Source organism: Mucor velutinosus (genome assembly GCF_035048745.1).
Source record: "Mucor velutinosus strain NIH1002 chromosome Unknown tig00000093, whole genome shotgun sequence".
Lineage (NCBI taxonomy): Eukaryota > Fungi > Mucoromycota > Mucoromycetes > Mucorales > Mucoraceae > Mucor > Mucor velutinosus.
In genome coordinates, this window is record NW_027041907.1 from 2,185,600 (window position 1) to 2,197,297 (window position 11,698).

General features: G+C 40.9%; 7 protein-coding genes across 7 annotated transcripts; 6 read left to right on the forward strand and 1 right to left on the reverse strand.

The window, feature by feature from the left end:
* Positions 1–1,053: 1,053 nt before the first annotated feature.
* On the forward strand, positions 1,054–2,393 carry ATC70_002461 (uncharacterized protein; the record flags this gene model as incomplete). The annotated part of the gene is made up of 6 exons (XM_064821836.1): positions 1,054–1,089; positions 1,150–1,588; positions 1,639–1,920; positions 1,991–2,074; positions 2,137–2,154; positions 2,230–2,393. 6 exons carry the CDS (start codon positions 1,054–1,056, stop codon positions 2,391–2,393), a joined length of 1,023 nt encoding a protein of 340 aa, XP_064681522.1.
* Positions 2,394–3,675: 1,282 nt separating this feature from the next.
* Positions 3,676–4,011, forward strand: ATC70_002462 (uncharacterized protein; the record flags this gene model as incomplete). Its single annotated transcript, XM_064821837.1, has 1 exon — positions 3,676–4,011. One exon carries the CDS (start codon positions 3,676–3,678, stop codon positions 4,009–4,011), a length of 336 nt encoding a protein of 111 aa, XP_064681523.1.
* A 283-nt stretch (positions 4,012–4,294) lies between these two features.
* MSS1 (mitochondrial splicing system protein) lies at positions 4,295–4,649 on the forward strand (the record flags this gene model as incomplete). Its single annotated transcript, XM_064821838.1, has 2 exons — positions 4,295–4,342; positions 4,398–4,649. 2 exons carry the CDS (start codon positions 4,295–4,297, stop codon positions 4,647–4,649), a joined length of 300 nt encoding a protein of 99 aa, XP_064681524.1.
* A 555-nt stretch (positions 4,650–5,204) lies between these two features.
* Positions 5,205–7,204, forward strand: ATC70_002464 (uncharacterized protein; the record flags this gene model as incomplete). Its single annotated transcript, XM_064821839.1, has 8 exons — positions 5,205–5,504; positions 5,557–5,629; positions 5,681–5,799; positions 5,856–6,015; positions 6,072–6,394; positions 6,452–6,538; positions 6,602–7,019; positions 7,077–7,204. 8 exons carry the CDS (start codon positions 5,205–5,207, stop codon positions 7,202–7,204), a joined length of 1,608 nt encoding a protein of 535 aa, XP_064681525.1.
* A 290-nt stretch (positions 7,205–7,494) lies between these two features.
* On the forward strand, positions 7,495–9,931 carry ATC70_002465 (uncharacterized protein; the record flags this gene model as incomplete). The annotated part of the gene is made up of 4 exons (XM_064821840.1): positions 7,495–7,781; positions 7,838–8,696; positions 8,749–9,583; positions 9,639–9,931. 4 exons carry the CDS (start codon positions 7,495–7,497, stop codon positions 9,929–9,931), a joined length of 2,274 nt encoding a protein of 757 aa, XP_064681526.1.
* A 170-nt stretch (positions 9,932–10,101) lies between these two features.
* Positions 10,102–10,362, forward strand: NOC4 (Maturation and nuclear export of 40S ribosomal subunits interacting protein; the record flags this gene model as incomplete). Its single annotated transcript, XM_064821841.1, has 2 exons — positions 10,102–10,286; positions 10,347–10,362. The coding sequence occupies 2 exons, from the start codon at positions 10,102–10,104 to the stop codon at positions 10,360–10,362; spliced, it is 201 nt and encodes a 66-aa protein (XP_064681527.1).
* Positions 10,363–10,707: 345 nt separating this feature from the next.
* On the reverse strand, positions 10,708–11,548 carry ATC70_002467 (uncharacterized protein; the record flags this gene model as incomplete). The annotated part of the gene is made up of 4 exons (XM_064821842.1): positions 10,708–10,833; positions 10,891–10,909; positions 10,971–11,214; positions 11,272–11,548. 4 exons carry the CDS (start codon positions 11,546–11,548, stop codon positions 10,708–10,710), a joined length of 666 nt encoding a protein of 221 aa, XP_064681528.1.
* Positions 11,549–11,698: the final 150 nt, after the last annotated feature.

Sequence of the window (11,698 nt, forward strand, 5' to 3'; positions counted from 1 at the left end):
TTTGAATGAAACTATTGAGCAATTTGGTAGAATATGAAATGAGGTTTTTAGCGAAAATAGCCAGATTTTACATATCAAAGTCCCACAAAAATGATTTCAGTGGTTGCTTTGGATCGAGAGAAACATTTTGATTCAATACATACCATAGTAAAAGTCTTCGTTTTCAACGCGAAAAACGCGATCGTTTAATTTTCGATGAAAACCATGTACCCCTCATGGTTTTGGGTCGATTTTTGGTCATGTTTTTTTTTATCCCCAAAAAGTCGAGCAGAGGTGTCAGAAAGTAAGTGCTAGATGAGAGCAAATGTTTGGTGCTATTCGGATGATCTAAAACGGGCTTGAACGCGAGAAAACACAGCTCAAATGCACTCAGATTCTGCTGTATCAGGGACGCCAAGGACTAAAAAGGGGAAATACCAGTATGCTGCTTGCCCGTATATGAAGTAGCTACGTATATATGGATGTAGAGCAATACATAAGGATTAGATCCACAGATAATGTAAAGGGTTTTCATGTGTAAATAAAGGATTAAATTTAATGTAGCAGTATTTAATAAGATGAGCAACGACAATCGGTGGCGTGAGCTGCCGCTGCGCAGGCTGGCTATCGCCAAAACGAAGCAAAGGTAGAGTGTTATCCGAAGCATAAACAGTCGTTACGATAATATCAGCAGCAAAAAGCTACTTGATCTGCTTTCTACTGACAGAATCATCAACATCTAGCCAGATCTCCGTGACAGTGTGCCATAGATCAAATGCAATTGACTCCTTTTTCATGCCTATACTTTTCCCCCTCTCACAGCTGATCCACTCTATTACATACAATGACACGATCCTCTTCAATAGACCACGATGCCTTGAGAAACAAAGTACCTCTTCATATAAACTTTCACTTCACACAGACCATGTGAAAATGAGTGACGTTGACAGACATAGTTCGGAGATGTAATGGAACATCTCATAATTGATAACTCAAAAGGCATACCATTTCCCCAGGTTTTCTTGTTTTTTGTTTTTGTTTTCCACACAATCTTTATAAATACTAATTCATAAAATGCTTGCTTCTACCACCTCACGTATTGCCCTTCAAGTAATTCACCTGAGCCAACATATGACCGTATATTGGATGTTAACCCATCTCATTTGATAGGCACGTGCTACTCTTGCTCAACGTTTCTATGCAACTGGTGCTGGAACCAGCACCCTCTTATATGTTGAGCACAAGGATGGTGCTATTGGTGGTGCCACTCTCAATGCTTTGACTGCTGCCAACAAGTTGGGCGGTTCAGTTACTGCTTTGGTTGCTGGTGATGCCCCTGAAGCTGTCGCCAAGGAAGTTGGTAAATTGAACGGTGTCTCCAAGGTTTTGCTTGCAAAGGATGCTGCTTATGCCAACGCATTGCCTGAGAATGTTGCCCCTCTTTTGGCTGCTGCTCAATCTCAATTTGGATTCACTCATTTGTTTGCTGGTCATACTGCTGTTGGTAAGAACATCTTCCCTCGTGCTGCTGCCTTGATGGATGTTGCTGCTGTTTCCGATATTGTCGGCATTGAAGGTGAGGATACATTTGTTCGTCCCATTTATGCCGGTAAGTTAGTGTAGTTCAAGAGCAAATACAGTTACTGATTAGTTTCATAGGTAATGCCATTGCTACCGTCAAATCCAACGACAAGATCAAGGTAGTTACTGTCCGTGGTACCGCATTTGAAGCTGCTGCTGCCTCCGGTGATGCTGCCTCAGAGGAAGCTGCTCCTTCCGCTGACAAGCCCGCCTTGACTCAATGGGTCAGCGAGGAAATCCAAAAGAGCGATCGTCCTGATCTCGGTACTGCCAAGCGTGTCATCAGTGGCGGTCGTGGTATGAAGAATGGTGAAAACTTTAGCTTGTTGTATGATTTGGCTGATAAGATTGGTGCTGCAGGTACATTTACATATATCATCACGTGTTTGTGAGAATTTTGACATGAAGATGACTAACCTATATCAAACAGTTGGTGCTTCTCGTGCTGCTGTTGATGCTGGTTTCGTTGACAACTCATTACAAGTTGGTCAAACCGGTAAAATCGTTGCCCCTGGTAAGTTGATCAAAGTTCAGTGCATAGAGAAGCAGTTACTCATCTTTGTTCATCTCAAATAGAACTCTACGTTGCTGTTGGTAAGAAATAGATGGATTGGAGTCATTTTGGCCGTGGGAAAATTGAACCTTAAAATTAACACACACATTTTGTAGGTATTTCTGGTGCCATTCAACATCTTGCTGGTATGAAGGACTCCAAGACCATTGTTGCCATCAACAAGGATGCTGATGCTCCTATCTTCCAAGTTGCTGACTATGGTCTTGTTGAGGATTTGTTCAAGGCTGTTCCTGAATTGACTGAAAAGATCAGCAAATAAATGCAGCTGCAAGGCAAATCAAAAAAGTCAAATGTCATAGATATCAATGAACAACTGTAAAATACCTTAAATCTTTCTTATATTATTAAAGCGTTGATTTTTTTTGGAGTTCATGTGTTTATATTTTCAATGCTCGTTGTATTAGCATGAATTTCTACTTGATGGACTTTATGCAGAGGGGAGGAGTATTTTAATTCTTTCATGAAATTCAGTTGCCGTTCTCTTGAAGCGAATCTGGCATTATCCTGCAGAGTGCTAGATAATTAGCAACGCAGAGAGTTCTACATCAACAAATTGACTTGAAGGGGTTTAGACTACATAAGATAGACATTTAGTAAAGTACACAGCAGAATTGTTCGTTTGGGTAGATTTATTTGGTTATGCTATCTCATGTATATGTTGTTTTGATAGATTTTGATCCAACCAAATAAAACATTTCTAATACCCAGAAGACAAACTGCCATCATTGATTCACCGTCGTAGAATATCATGCCTTGATTATATGCTTAAAATCCAAGGGCACGCTTTGTTACAGAATAGTCTAAACATAGCTATCTGAGGATTCCAGTCAGTCAAAGAATGATGCTTTAGGCTAGCTGGCTTAGTACATTGACGAATGGGCTGAATTTAGGCAAATACAGCAAAATCTAAGTGCATTTGAGCTGTGTTTTCTCGCGTTCAAGCCCGTTTTAGATTATCCGAATAGCACCAAACATTTGCTCTCATCTAGCACTTACTTTCTGACACCTCTGCTCGACTTTTTGGGGATAAAAAAAAACATGACCAAAAATCGACCCAAAAGCATGAGGTACCCCTCATGGTTTTCATCGAAAATTAAACGATCGCGTTTTTCGCGTTGAAAACGAAGACTTTTACTATGGTATGTATTGAATCAAAATGTTTCTCTCGATCCAAAGCAACCACTGAAATCATCTTTGTGGGACTTTGATATGTAAAATCTGGCTATTTTCGCTAAAAACCTCATTTCATATTCTACCAAATTGCTCAATAATTTTATTCAAAACATTTATATTATTTGGTACCATTGGATGCGCCTTGAAAAGTGCTCCAAGAAAGCTTAAAGAAGCATGGGATGATCATTATATTCTATATAGTCGAATCTGCTAAAATAGTTTAATCGGGTCGAAAAGCATAAAGATTTGTCCAATCTAGAACAGACTAAGATTCTGGGTTTGAATCAATTTTTGGCTAGTGGGGCCAACTGGCAAACTCAATGCCCTTTGAATCATTGTAGTCGATGTATTGATGGGTTCTACAAATTATGAATCCTGCTTTCCTCCGAGCATTGCCCGCCAAAACATTTAGTAGCGTTGCGCATAATCTGATTGATGTGACTGAAAGCGAGAGCGTGGCAGTTCCTATTGTAAAACACATGAGGGCATTTACATTGGATGCGCTTGGCCTATCTGCATTAGGTATGTGCGCATTAGAGAGCAAAAAGAATGCAATATTGGCTTATGATGAAACCAAAGGTGTGCCTGAGCATGAAAAGGGTTTGCTTACACTGATGATTGTAGCTGATATTCGAGACGGCTCTGAAACCTCTACTACTGAATTGAGTGTGAGTATTCTGTCCTTGCTATCGATGTTGCGTTAACATATAGAATAACACAACATTACCATCTTCTTCTTGGCAGGTAAAGTGCATTGTTAATTTCAGATGTGAGGCAAATGGCTCGATTTTCATGACATAAATGCTCACATTTTGGCGCTCTGCTTGTATAATCTAGCACAGTACAAGGTAGCCATTGCTGTTTACGTTTCATATCCACATGTGGAACTGACGATAACAAACAAAACAACAAAAGAATGGACAGAGAAAGGCACGTGAAGAGGTGTTGTATGTTTTAGGAGATGAACCTAGAGATGTAGATCCTACAATGGAGAATTTAAAGAAGATGGACTACATGGCCTTGATCATCAAAGAGGTGAGTGCTTACGATGATATCAACGTATCAGCCTACTCACAAACTGCCTATAAAGAAACTTCGCAGATATGGGCCAGTGGACAAACTGCTTTCAAGAGACGCAGCAAAAGACATCGAATTGAATGGTACCTTTATTCCTAAGGGGCAAAAGATTAGCGTTGACTTTAATGCCATTCACATGAATCCCAAGATTTGGCATCATTCAGAGGAACTCATTCCTGAGCGATTTGAACAAGGAGGAGAGCATGACCAGCATATAGGCTTCACATGGCAATGGATCCAGACAATGAATTGGTATGAAATTTAGTCTGACTGAGCAAAAGGTGCTGCTGTCCATGATCTGTGAGTATTTGCGGTCTTTAGTATTAGGTTTGATGGACTTATACACATAGCGCGCAAATACGATATTGGCATTGATGTCAATTCGCCTCACTACCACAATGTCTTATTTGATACGGCCTTTACCTTTGCGCCTCAGTCACTGTATTTGAAGTTCCATAAACGTTACTAGCGGCAGTTACACTAACTACCAACGCAGAAGTCCTCGATGGAACACAAACCACAAACAACGCAATCGGCGGAACACAGTTCCCGCGCACTTGGGTTGGCTCTATCCAATGATGGTAAGCAATCCAGTGGCCCGAATGGCACCCGGGAAAGTCATAAATTTGACAATGATTGTATCATCTTTTTCCCAGATCTCTTATACTCCACACATTGACGCATATTGGGGAAGGTGGAGAGGCAGCAAACAAGGAAAGAGGGAATCTATTATCCGATGCAATCGCACGATTGAATTATAAATATAAAGTTAGAGTTTTTGCTTGCTTTTTTCTTCTCTCATCTCAACCCTAACATTGCCATGATTTTCATCAATAAACTCATTCAAACATTGAATACAAAAGCAGATGTTTTGGTCAAACTTGTTGGTCCCAAACTACGCACAAAGACGGGAGCTGCCAGCATCAGTACTGCTGTAGCCTTGGCTTTGCTGTATACTGCAATTAAGAAATACATGAGGCCACCAAAGGAATTGAGACACTTGGCTACTGTCCCTTACTTTGATTTCCTTAGCTACGCTTTCAGAGACGAATTATTTGAAAATTATTCCAAAGACAAGGTGATGCCCTTGTTCAAGCAGGGCGCTAACGGCGTCTATGTGGTAAGTGAGTTGGTTCTAATGATGTGCAGTTTCACTCAATCAATGGATGTAGAGACCCAATGTCATCGGGTGGAATGTTGAGCTTGCCAATCCCCTTATTGTCAAGCATGTCTTGTTGAAGCCAGGTACATATCATCTGCTTATCTAAGATGCATCTTACTCAATCGATAGATTAGAAACTACTTTTCCCAAGGCAACCATGGATCTCGGTGCCTCAGGAACATTGATTCACCAATTTCTCGGTGGTCCTAGCATGGTCTTTCTCAGCGGTGCTGATTGGAGAAGGCACAAGAAGGTGAGCTCAACGAAACGTATCTCTATTCGATAGTGTCTAACTTGATTCATACATAGATTGCTAATCCTGCCTTCCAAAGGTCAATGCCTGTGAAAACCTTTGGCAATCTGACCATCAAGATGTTCAAGACCATGGAAAGCTACGATACCAATACAATTGATGTCCTTGATCTCTTTGAGAGATTGACTCTGGATGCCATTGGGCTTGCTGGTTTTGGTACGATAGAGATGCTATGCAGGAAAGTTACATACGTATTCATCACACGCTATTAGATTTTGATTTCAATGCTCTTGGTGACAAGAACAACAAGTGGGTGCACTATTATGATTCCATCAAGATTGGCATGGCAAACCCTTTCTTTATGATCTTCCCTGCCTTTGATACCAAATGGGTGCACTGGTTCAAAAAGAGACAACAAGTGCATGATAACATGGCTAAATTTAAAGAGAATTTAGACAATATCATCACCGAAAAGAGAGCTCTTGTGGCCAAGAACATGAGTGATGGCCTGGAATCTGAGAAAGATCTGCTTACATTGATGATTGAGAGCGAAATGAGTCTTGGTGGCGAGACCATGTCCAATGAAGAATTGCGTGTAAGTAGTACCAGCGATGGACGTATAAATGCCAGCATGCTAATCGCTTGGAAACAGAGTAATCTCTATTTGTTTATGCTTGCTGGACACGACACATCGAGCAACACATTGGCCTTTACACTGTACGAACTAGCACAAAATCCTGTATGTTCTTTTGTATGTACACAGTAATGATAGCAATATTACTCACAGTCGTTTGCTTTGCAGGAGATTCAAAAGAGAGCCCGAGAAGAGGTCATTCGAATTCTAGGAGATAGCCCTGAAGATACCATTCCTACCTTGGAGCAAACCAAGCAATTGACCTATGTCAACATGATCATGAAGGAGACCATGCGAAGACATCCACCTGCCTACAATACCACTGCTCGTGTAGCTACTGAAGACATCAATATGGCTGGTATACACATTCCAAAGGGAACTGAAATGTGTCTTGATATCTACAACTTGCACCACAACCCTGATGTCTGGATGGACCCTTACAAATTTGATCCTGAAAGATTCGCTCCTGGCGGTGAAGCTGACAACCAACAAGGCATTGCTTGGGCACCTTTCTCTAATGGCGCTCGTCAATGTATTGGTATGAACTTTAGCTTGGTTGAACAACGTGTTGTTCTTTCCATGTTGTGTAAGTCTTGAATGCCATATGATTCTTTGCAATATTGCTGACCTTATCTGTGTATAGTGAAAAAATACACTTGGACATTGCCGGCTAATTCACCTCACAAAGACACCTTGCAGAACAGAGGTATTGCTTGGGGCTTGGTCATTACCAAAGACAAGCTTGACCTGATCTTTGAAAAGAGATACTAATTGTCCTTCCTGACTCATTGAGATTTAAGCTATCTCATATAAACATCCATGTACTACTATCCTTACTTTTTGCTTGTTGATAAGTGATTGAAAAGGCTTTGAGAACCATATAAATGCTACCATGACTCATTCGATGTGTGTTAGCCCGCTTGATTTGCCCCTGAAGAGCACAAAGGGTTGATTTTGGTGATGGCACGAATTCAAATAGCGTTGCAATGTTGCGAGCTCCTTTCATAAAAGTCACACATCACAGCAGCTTTCAAATGTAAGCCTTTCTCTTTTACTCTATTATGGAATGCTTGGAGACTGAGCAACTCTTATGCAAGACATTTGCTACAGAAAATACGAAAACCACCGCAATAACAGAATGCCACTACCATAGCATTTCTTTTGCGATTTCCGAACAAGGACAACTGTTGGCAGTAGACGCAGCCCTTGAGAATCTGGAATTGGGTAGACTCGACCTTTCAGATAGAGTGGAACAAGTAGTGAGTCGCTGCTTACACGATCCAGCAGAGTGTATATATTATCTGAGAACATCCACCAACAAAGTATATCAATTCTCCATCGACTCGAGGTAATTGACTACCGATGACAAAACACACGCGCAAGACTGACAGACAGTGACATCAGTGGCAATCGACATGCTCGAAAACGAGCCAAAATCAACGATGAATGCTCGCAGCACACTCAATTCATCGAACTGAAAGCCGTGGCAAGCAATGTGAAGCATATACTCGTCCACCACGGTCTTATATTGATATCATCCGACAGTGCGCAACAGTTGACGAATGGCACATTGCACAACACGAGCGAATTCTACACTACAGATACCAGCATGAGCTACCATTTGCCTGTTCAAAATATACATACAAGCTTTATCAGTTTTTTTTCGCTGCCAACACATTCGGGTCTGATCTATGGCACAGCATGTGGAGCCGTCTATTGGAGGGATGTTGATTCAAGGCAGGACGCGCTGTTGTTTAGAATGGAGGAAGATGAGAAGATTGTGTTTCTAGATTTGCTACAGACATACAGTACAGTCCATACAGTGATCGCTTTTGGTGAGCAAGGCACCGTCATCAGCTATGCAACGTCAGATCAAGAGAAATCAGGGTTGCAAATGCGTCAATTCAACATGCGAAGCCCTCTGCGCTCGATAGACAAAGTGCAGGACTCCAAGTACATAGTGTCCACTGGTACTGGTAGAGTTTCCATACTCGATGTGATGAATGACAAGAGCGAACTGGCATCGATACGCGTGTCTCGACTGTCTAATGTCCAGCACTTGCGTATCCTTGATAAGGAGAACTGTATCTTTGAAACAGTGTCCGAGCAGGAAAACGGCATTGAATTCAGCAGAATTCAGTACAACAATATACCCATCTCAATTGCAAACAACGCTGAAGCTATGCAGCAACTGATTGAAGACACCCTGGAAGAGCTAGCGCAAGAGGAAGATACGGTCAAGTCGATGGAGATCAAAGAGCAGGTAGGTGGACCAAGAAGTGTATGATTACTCGATGTATTAACAGACATGTCAGGCATTGAGCGACAAACTCGCATCAACCAACCGCACCCTATACGCACTACGAAGTATCAATGATAAGCGAGAGTTGGGCTTATGCAACTCGCTTGATTCAACAGGTTTCGAATTTACAGTGCGCCCTATCACTCGATCCAATTCAAACGAAAACTGCAGCCTCAATACCAGAGCTTATCTTAGGATTTGCATCAAGACATCACGGTTCTTGGAGCTGGAAGGATGGGACTTGTCGATTCAATTATTTCCTATGGATTCAACATTGATAGGACAAACGAAAATGATATCCGTCATTGGTTTCGAACCGCATTACGAAAATGGCATTGAACGCCATGTCATTTGGGAAAGAGACATTGAAGTCGACCTAAACAAACAACAACTACCCGCCAAAGTGAGCACTACATTGATCATGACGCTGAATAATACAAAAGAGCTTTTATTTCCTGTTTCAGAGCTGATTTTGGATGATATACACTTTGCTTGTCCTTGTAGCTCACACATAAAAACTAGCATAGAACGACGCGGACTAGACGAAATCTCCAACCGTCTGATGCAGTCCTATCGTCAGCAGAAATTGCACGATAGAACAGGAAGATACCCGCTTGCTAGACTGTTGCAAAACGATCAGCCATCACTGCTACTGAACCACAGAAATGTACACGTCCGATACACGGTACCGTCGTTGAGCGATGAGCAGTATAGGTCGCTTCTGCCCAGCATTCTCGGTGAAGGGCATTCGGACAGCATCAAGGATTTTTTTCATGGTAATGCAGAGCAGGCACTGTTTACAATGGCAAGCTATCCTGGTTGCCCTGTCATCATCAAGTTGTCTCGAGGTATATGTAGAGTGGATACGAGCAAGGATCATCGACTAATACATAAAAAGTATAGTCTCGCCAGACATGATTGACTTTAGCATCCAGTGCTCTTATACGCCAGCTTTATTCAAGGTAGAATGCATCTTGTTGCATCGAATTCACCGACTGTACATGCACGATACACCGACCATGGACACCAAAAAGCTAAAATCATTGGAAGCGTCTATTCTAGAACTTCAACAAGTATACCAGCGAGAAGATCAGCAAGAAACACCAGCAGCATTATTGGCTCAATTGAGAAAGACGATTGATGTATTGTACAATGTTCATTATCAACAGCCAATTGGATCTTTCACCTCCCTATAAGAACCGAGACTGATTTGAGAAAACCAACTCAAAATACATTTTGCCCACATGTTCATGCGTGAGTGATATTTAGTTTCACCGAATTTTTTAGGGTTTTGCATAAATAGGCCTCAAAATTGGTCCTCTTCTTTTTCATTTCTTTTTATTTCTCACCAACAAAACAAATAAAAATGTCTAATAAATTTGTTAATTACGTCCTTTTTCCAGTTACAACGGTAGCGTTGTTAGGAACCATCATCCGCAACCAAGCACGACCATCAAAAGCACACACTCAATTCATCAAAGATAACTCACAAAGCATGCATCAGTGGAAAAAGGCCAATGATGGCTTGGGTGTGAATGATGTGGGCAGAAGGTAAAAATTGCATGTGCCTTATACATGTTGAACAGATGTCAACTCATGCGTTTCTGACAGTTGTGGTGGTGTATAAATGTTGTGTACCTACATTCGGTTCTCTCTCTCTCTCTTTATTTTTATTATTGCCTACAAATTAATGATGAAATGAATCTGTAAAAATATAAATAAAAAAAGATTTTATGTGCTAAATGTCGTTAGTTTATGTGTGTGAGAGTATAACATTGCTGTATGTGTGTGTGAATTACAGAATAGGCGATCATTCTAATGTAGCCCTCATTATTGGCTGTCGACTGTTGCTTTCAATGCACAAATGAATGTCAGGATCATCAATGTGAATGCTAGGCACTGTATATTTATTTATTAAGTATATGGCTGGTATTTAGGTGGTTGTATCAAACAACCAAGACTAGACAAAGATCTAGAATTTTGCAATAACTACTACACATCCCACTAGCCCAAAAGATGCTAGTATTCTCCACACAGTATATGTTCTTTTAGCCACACCCACCAAAGCAAAATGGTCAATTAAACAAGCCATAATAATCTGTAAAGACAAGTTAGTCTTCCATGCCATGTCCGTTGTCATTTCTACATGATTTACCTGTGCACAAACAAAAATACTAGCAAAATCAAGATGCATCAGCGACAATGTGTTCTTTATAATGATAGTGTGATAGCTACCTTAGCACGGTGGCTGCGCCTAATCTTGGCACTGTCAAAATGTTGATAATCACGTAGTAGGCACCAAGAATACCACCAATCCAAGCATACCACGGTGCAGTTTTGACACGATCGTTGGGCAAAGGTGTGTTGCCAACAGTAACATCGACTGCAAAAAATATCAGACAACAGGCTACCCCCACAGAGAATGATATTACAGAAGAAAAAGCTCTTCCTCCATATCGATTTAATGTAGCATTACAGCCTTTCAAGATGGAATATGGATAAGCATGTCAATTGCGTGGAACGACTTGGACCTTACCTGCTTGAAATGCGATTGTGACACCAGCTAGAATCAGCAAAAAGCCAGAGAAGATTGGATTATCCAACAAGTTGCTCATCTTCTTTTGTACGGATTGAATAGTTGATGTTCTTGTAAGTTGGTGTCCTAATTCAACGTCGTTTGTAGTATCAGCTTCTGTTTTTGTAGGTTGATCTTGTGTAACAATTGAATTATGAGTGGTAGAGGAATCCGAATGCGCAAGATCACCCTCAAGTCTATTTACTTGTACTTGGTCTTTTTCTCTAATTGAAGACATTCGAAAGAAAGAGAAAGAATCGTCAAGAAATGGGAATAATTTGGGAAATAGAATGGAAAAAAAAAAAAAGTGAAACTGATGGCTTTAAATGGTTTTGGATTCTTGAGATCTCAAATGGAAATGTTGCAAGAGGAGAAGGACAGAAAGATG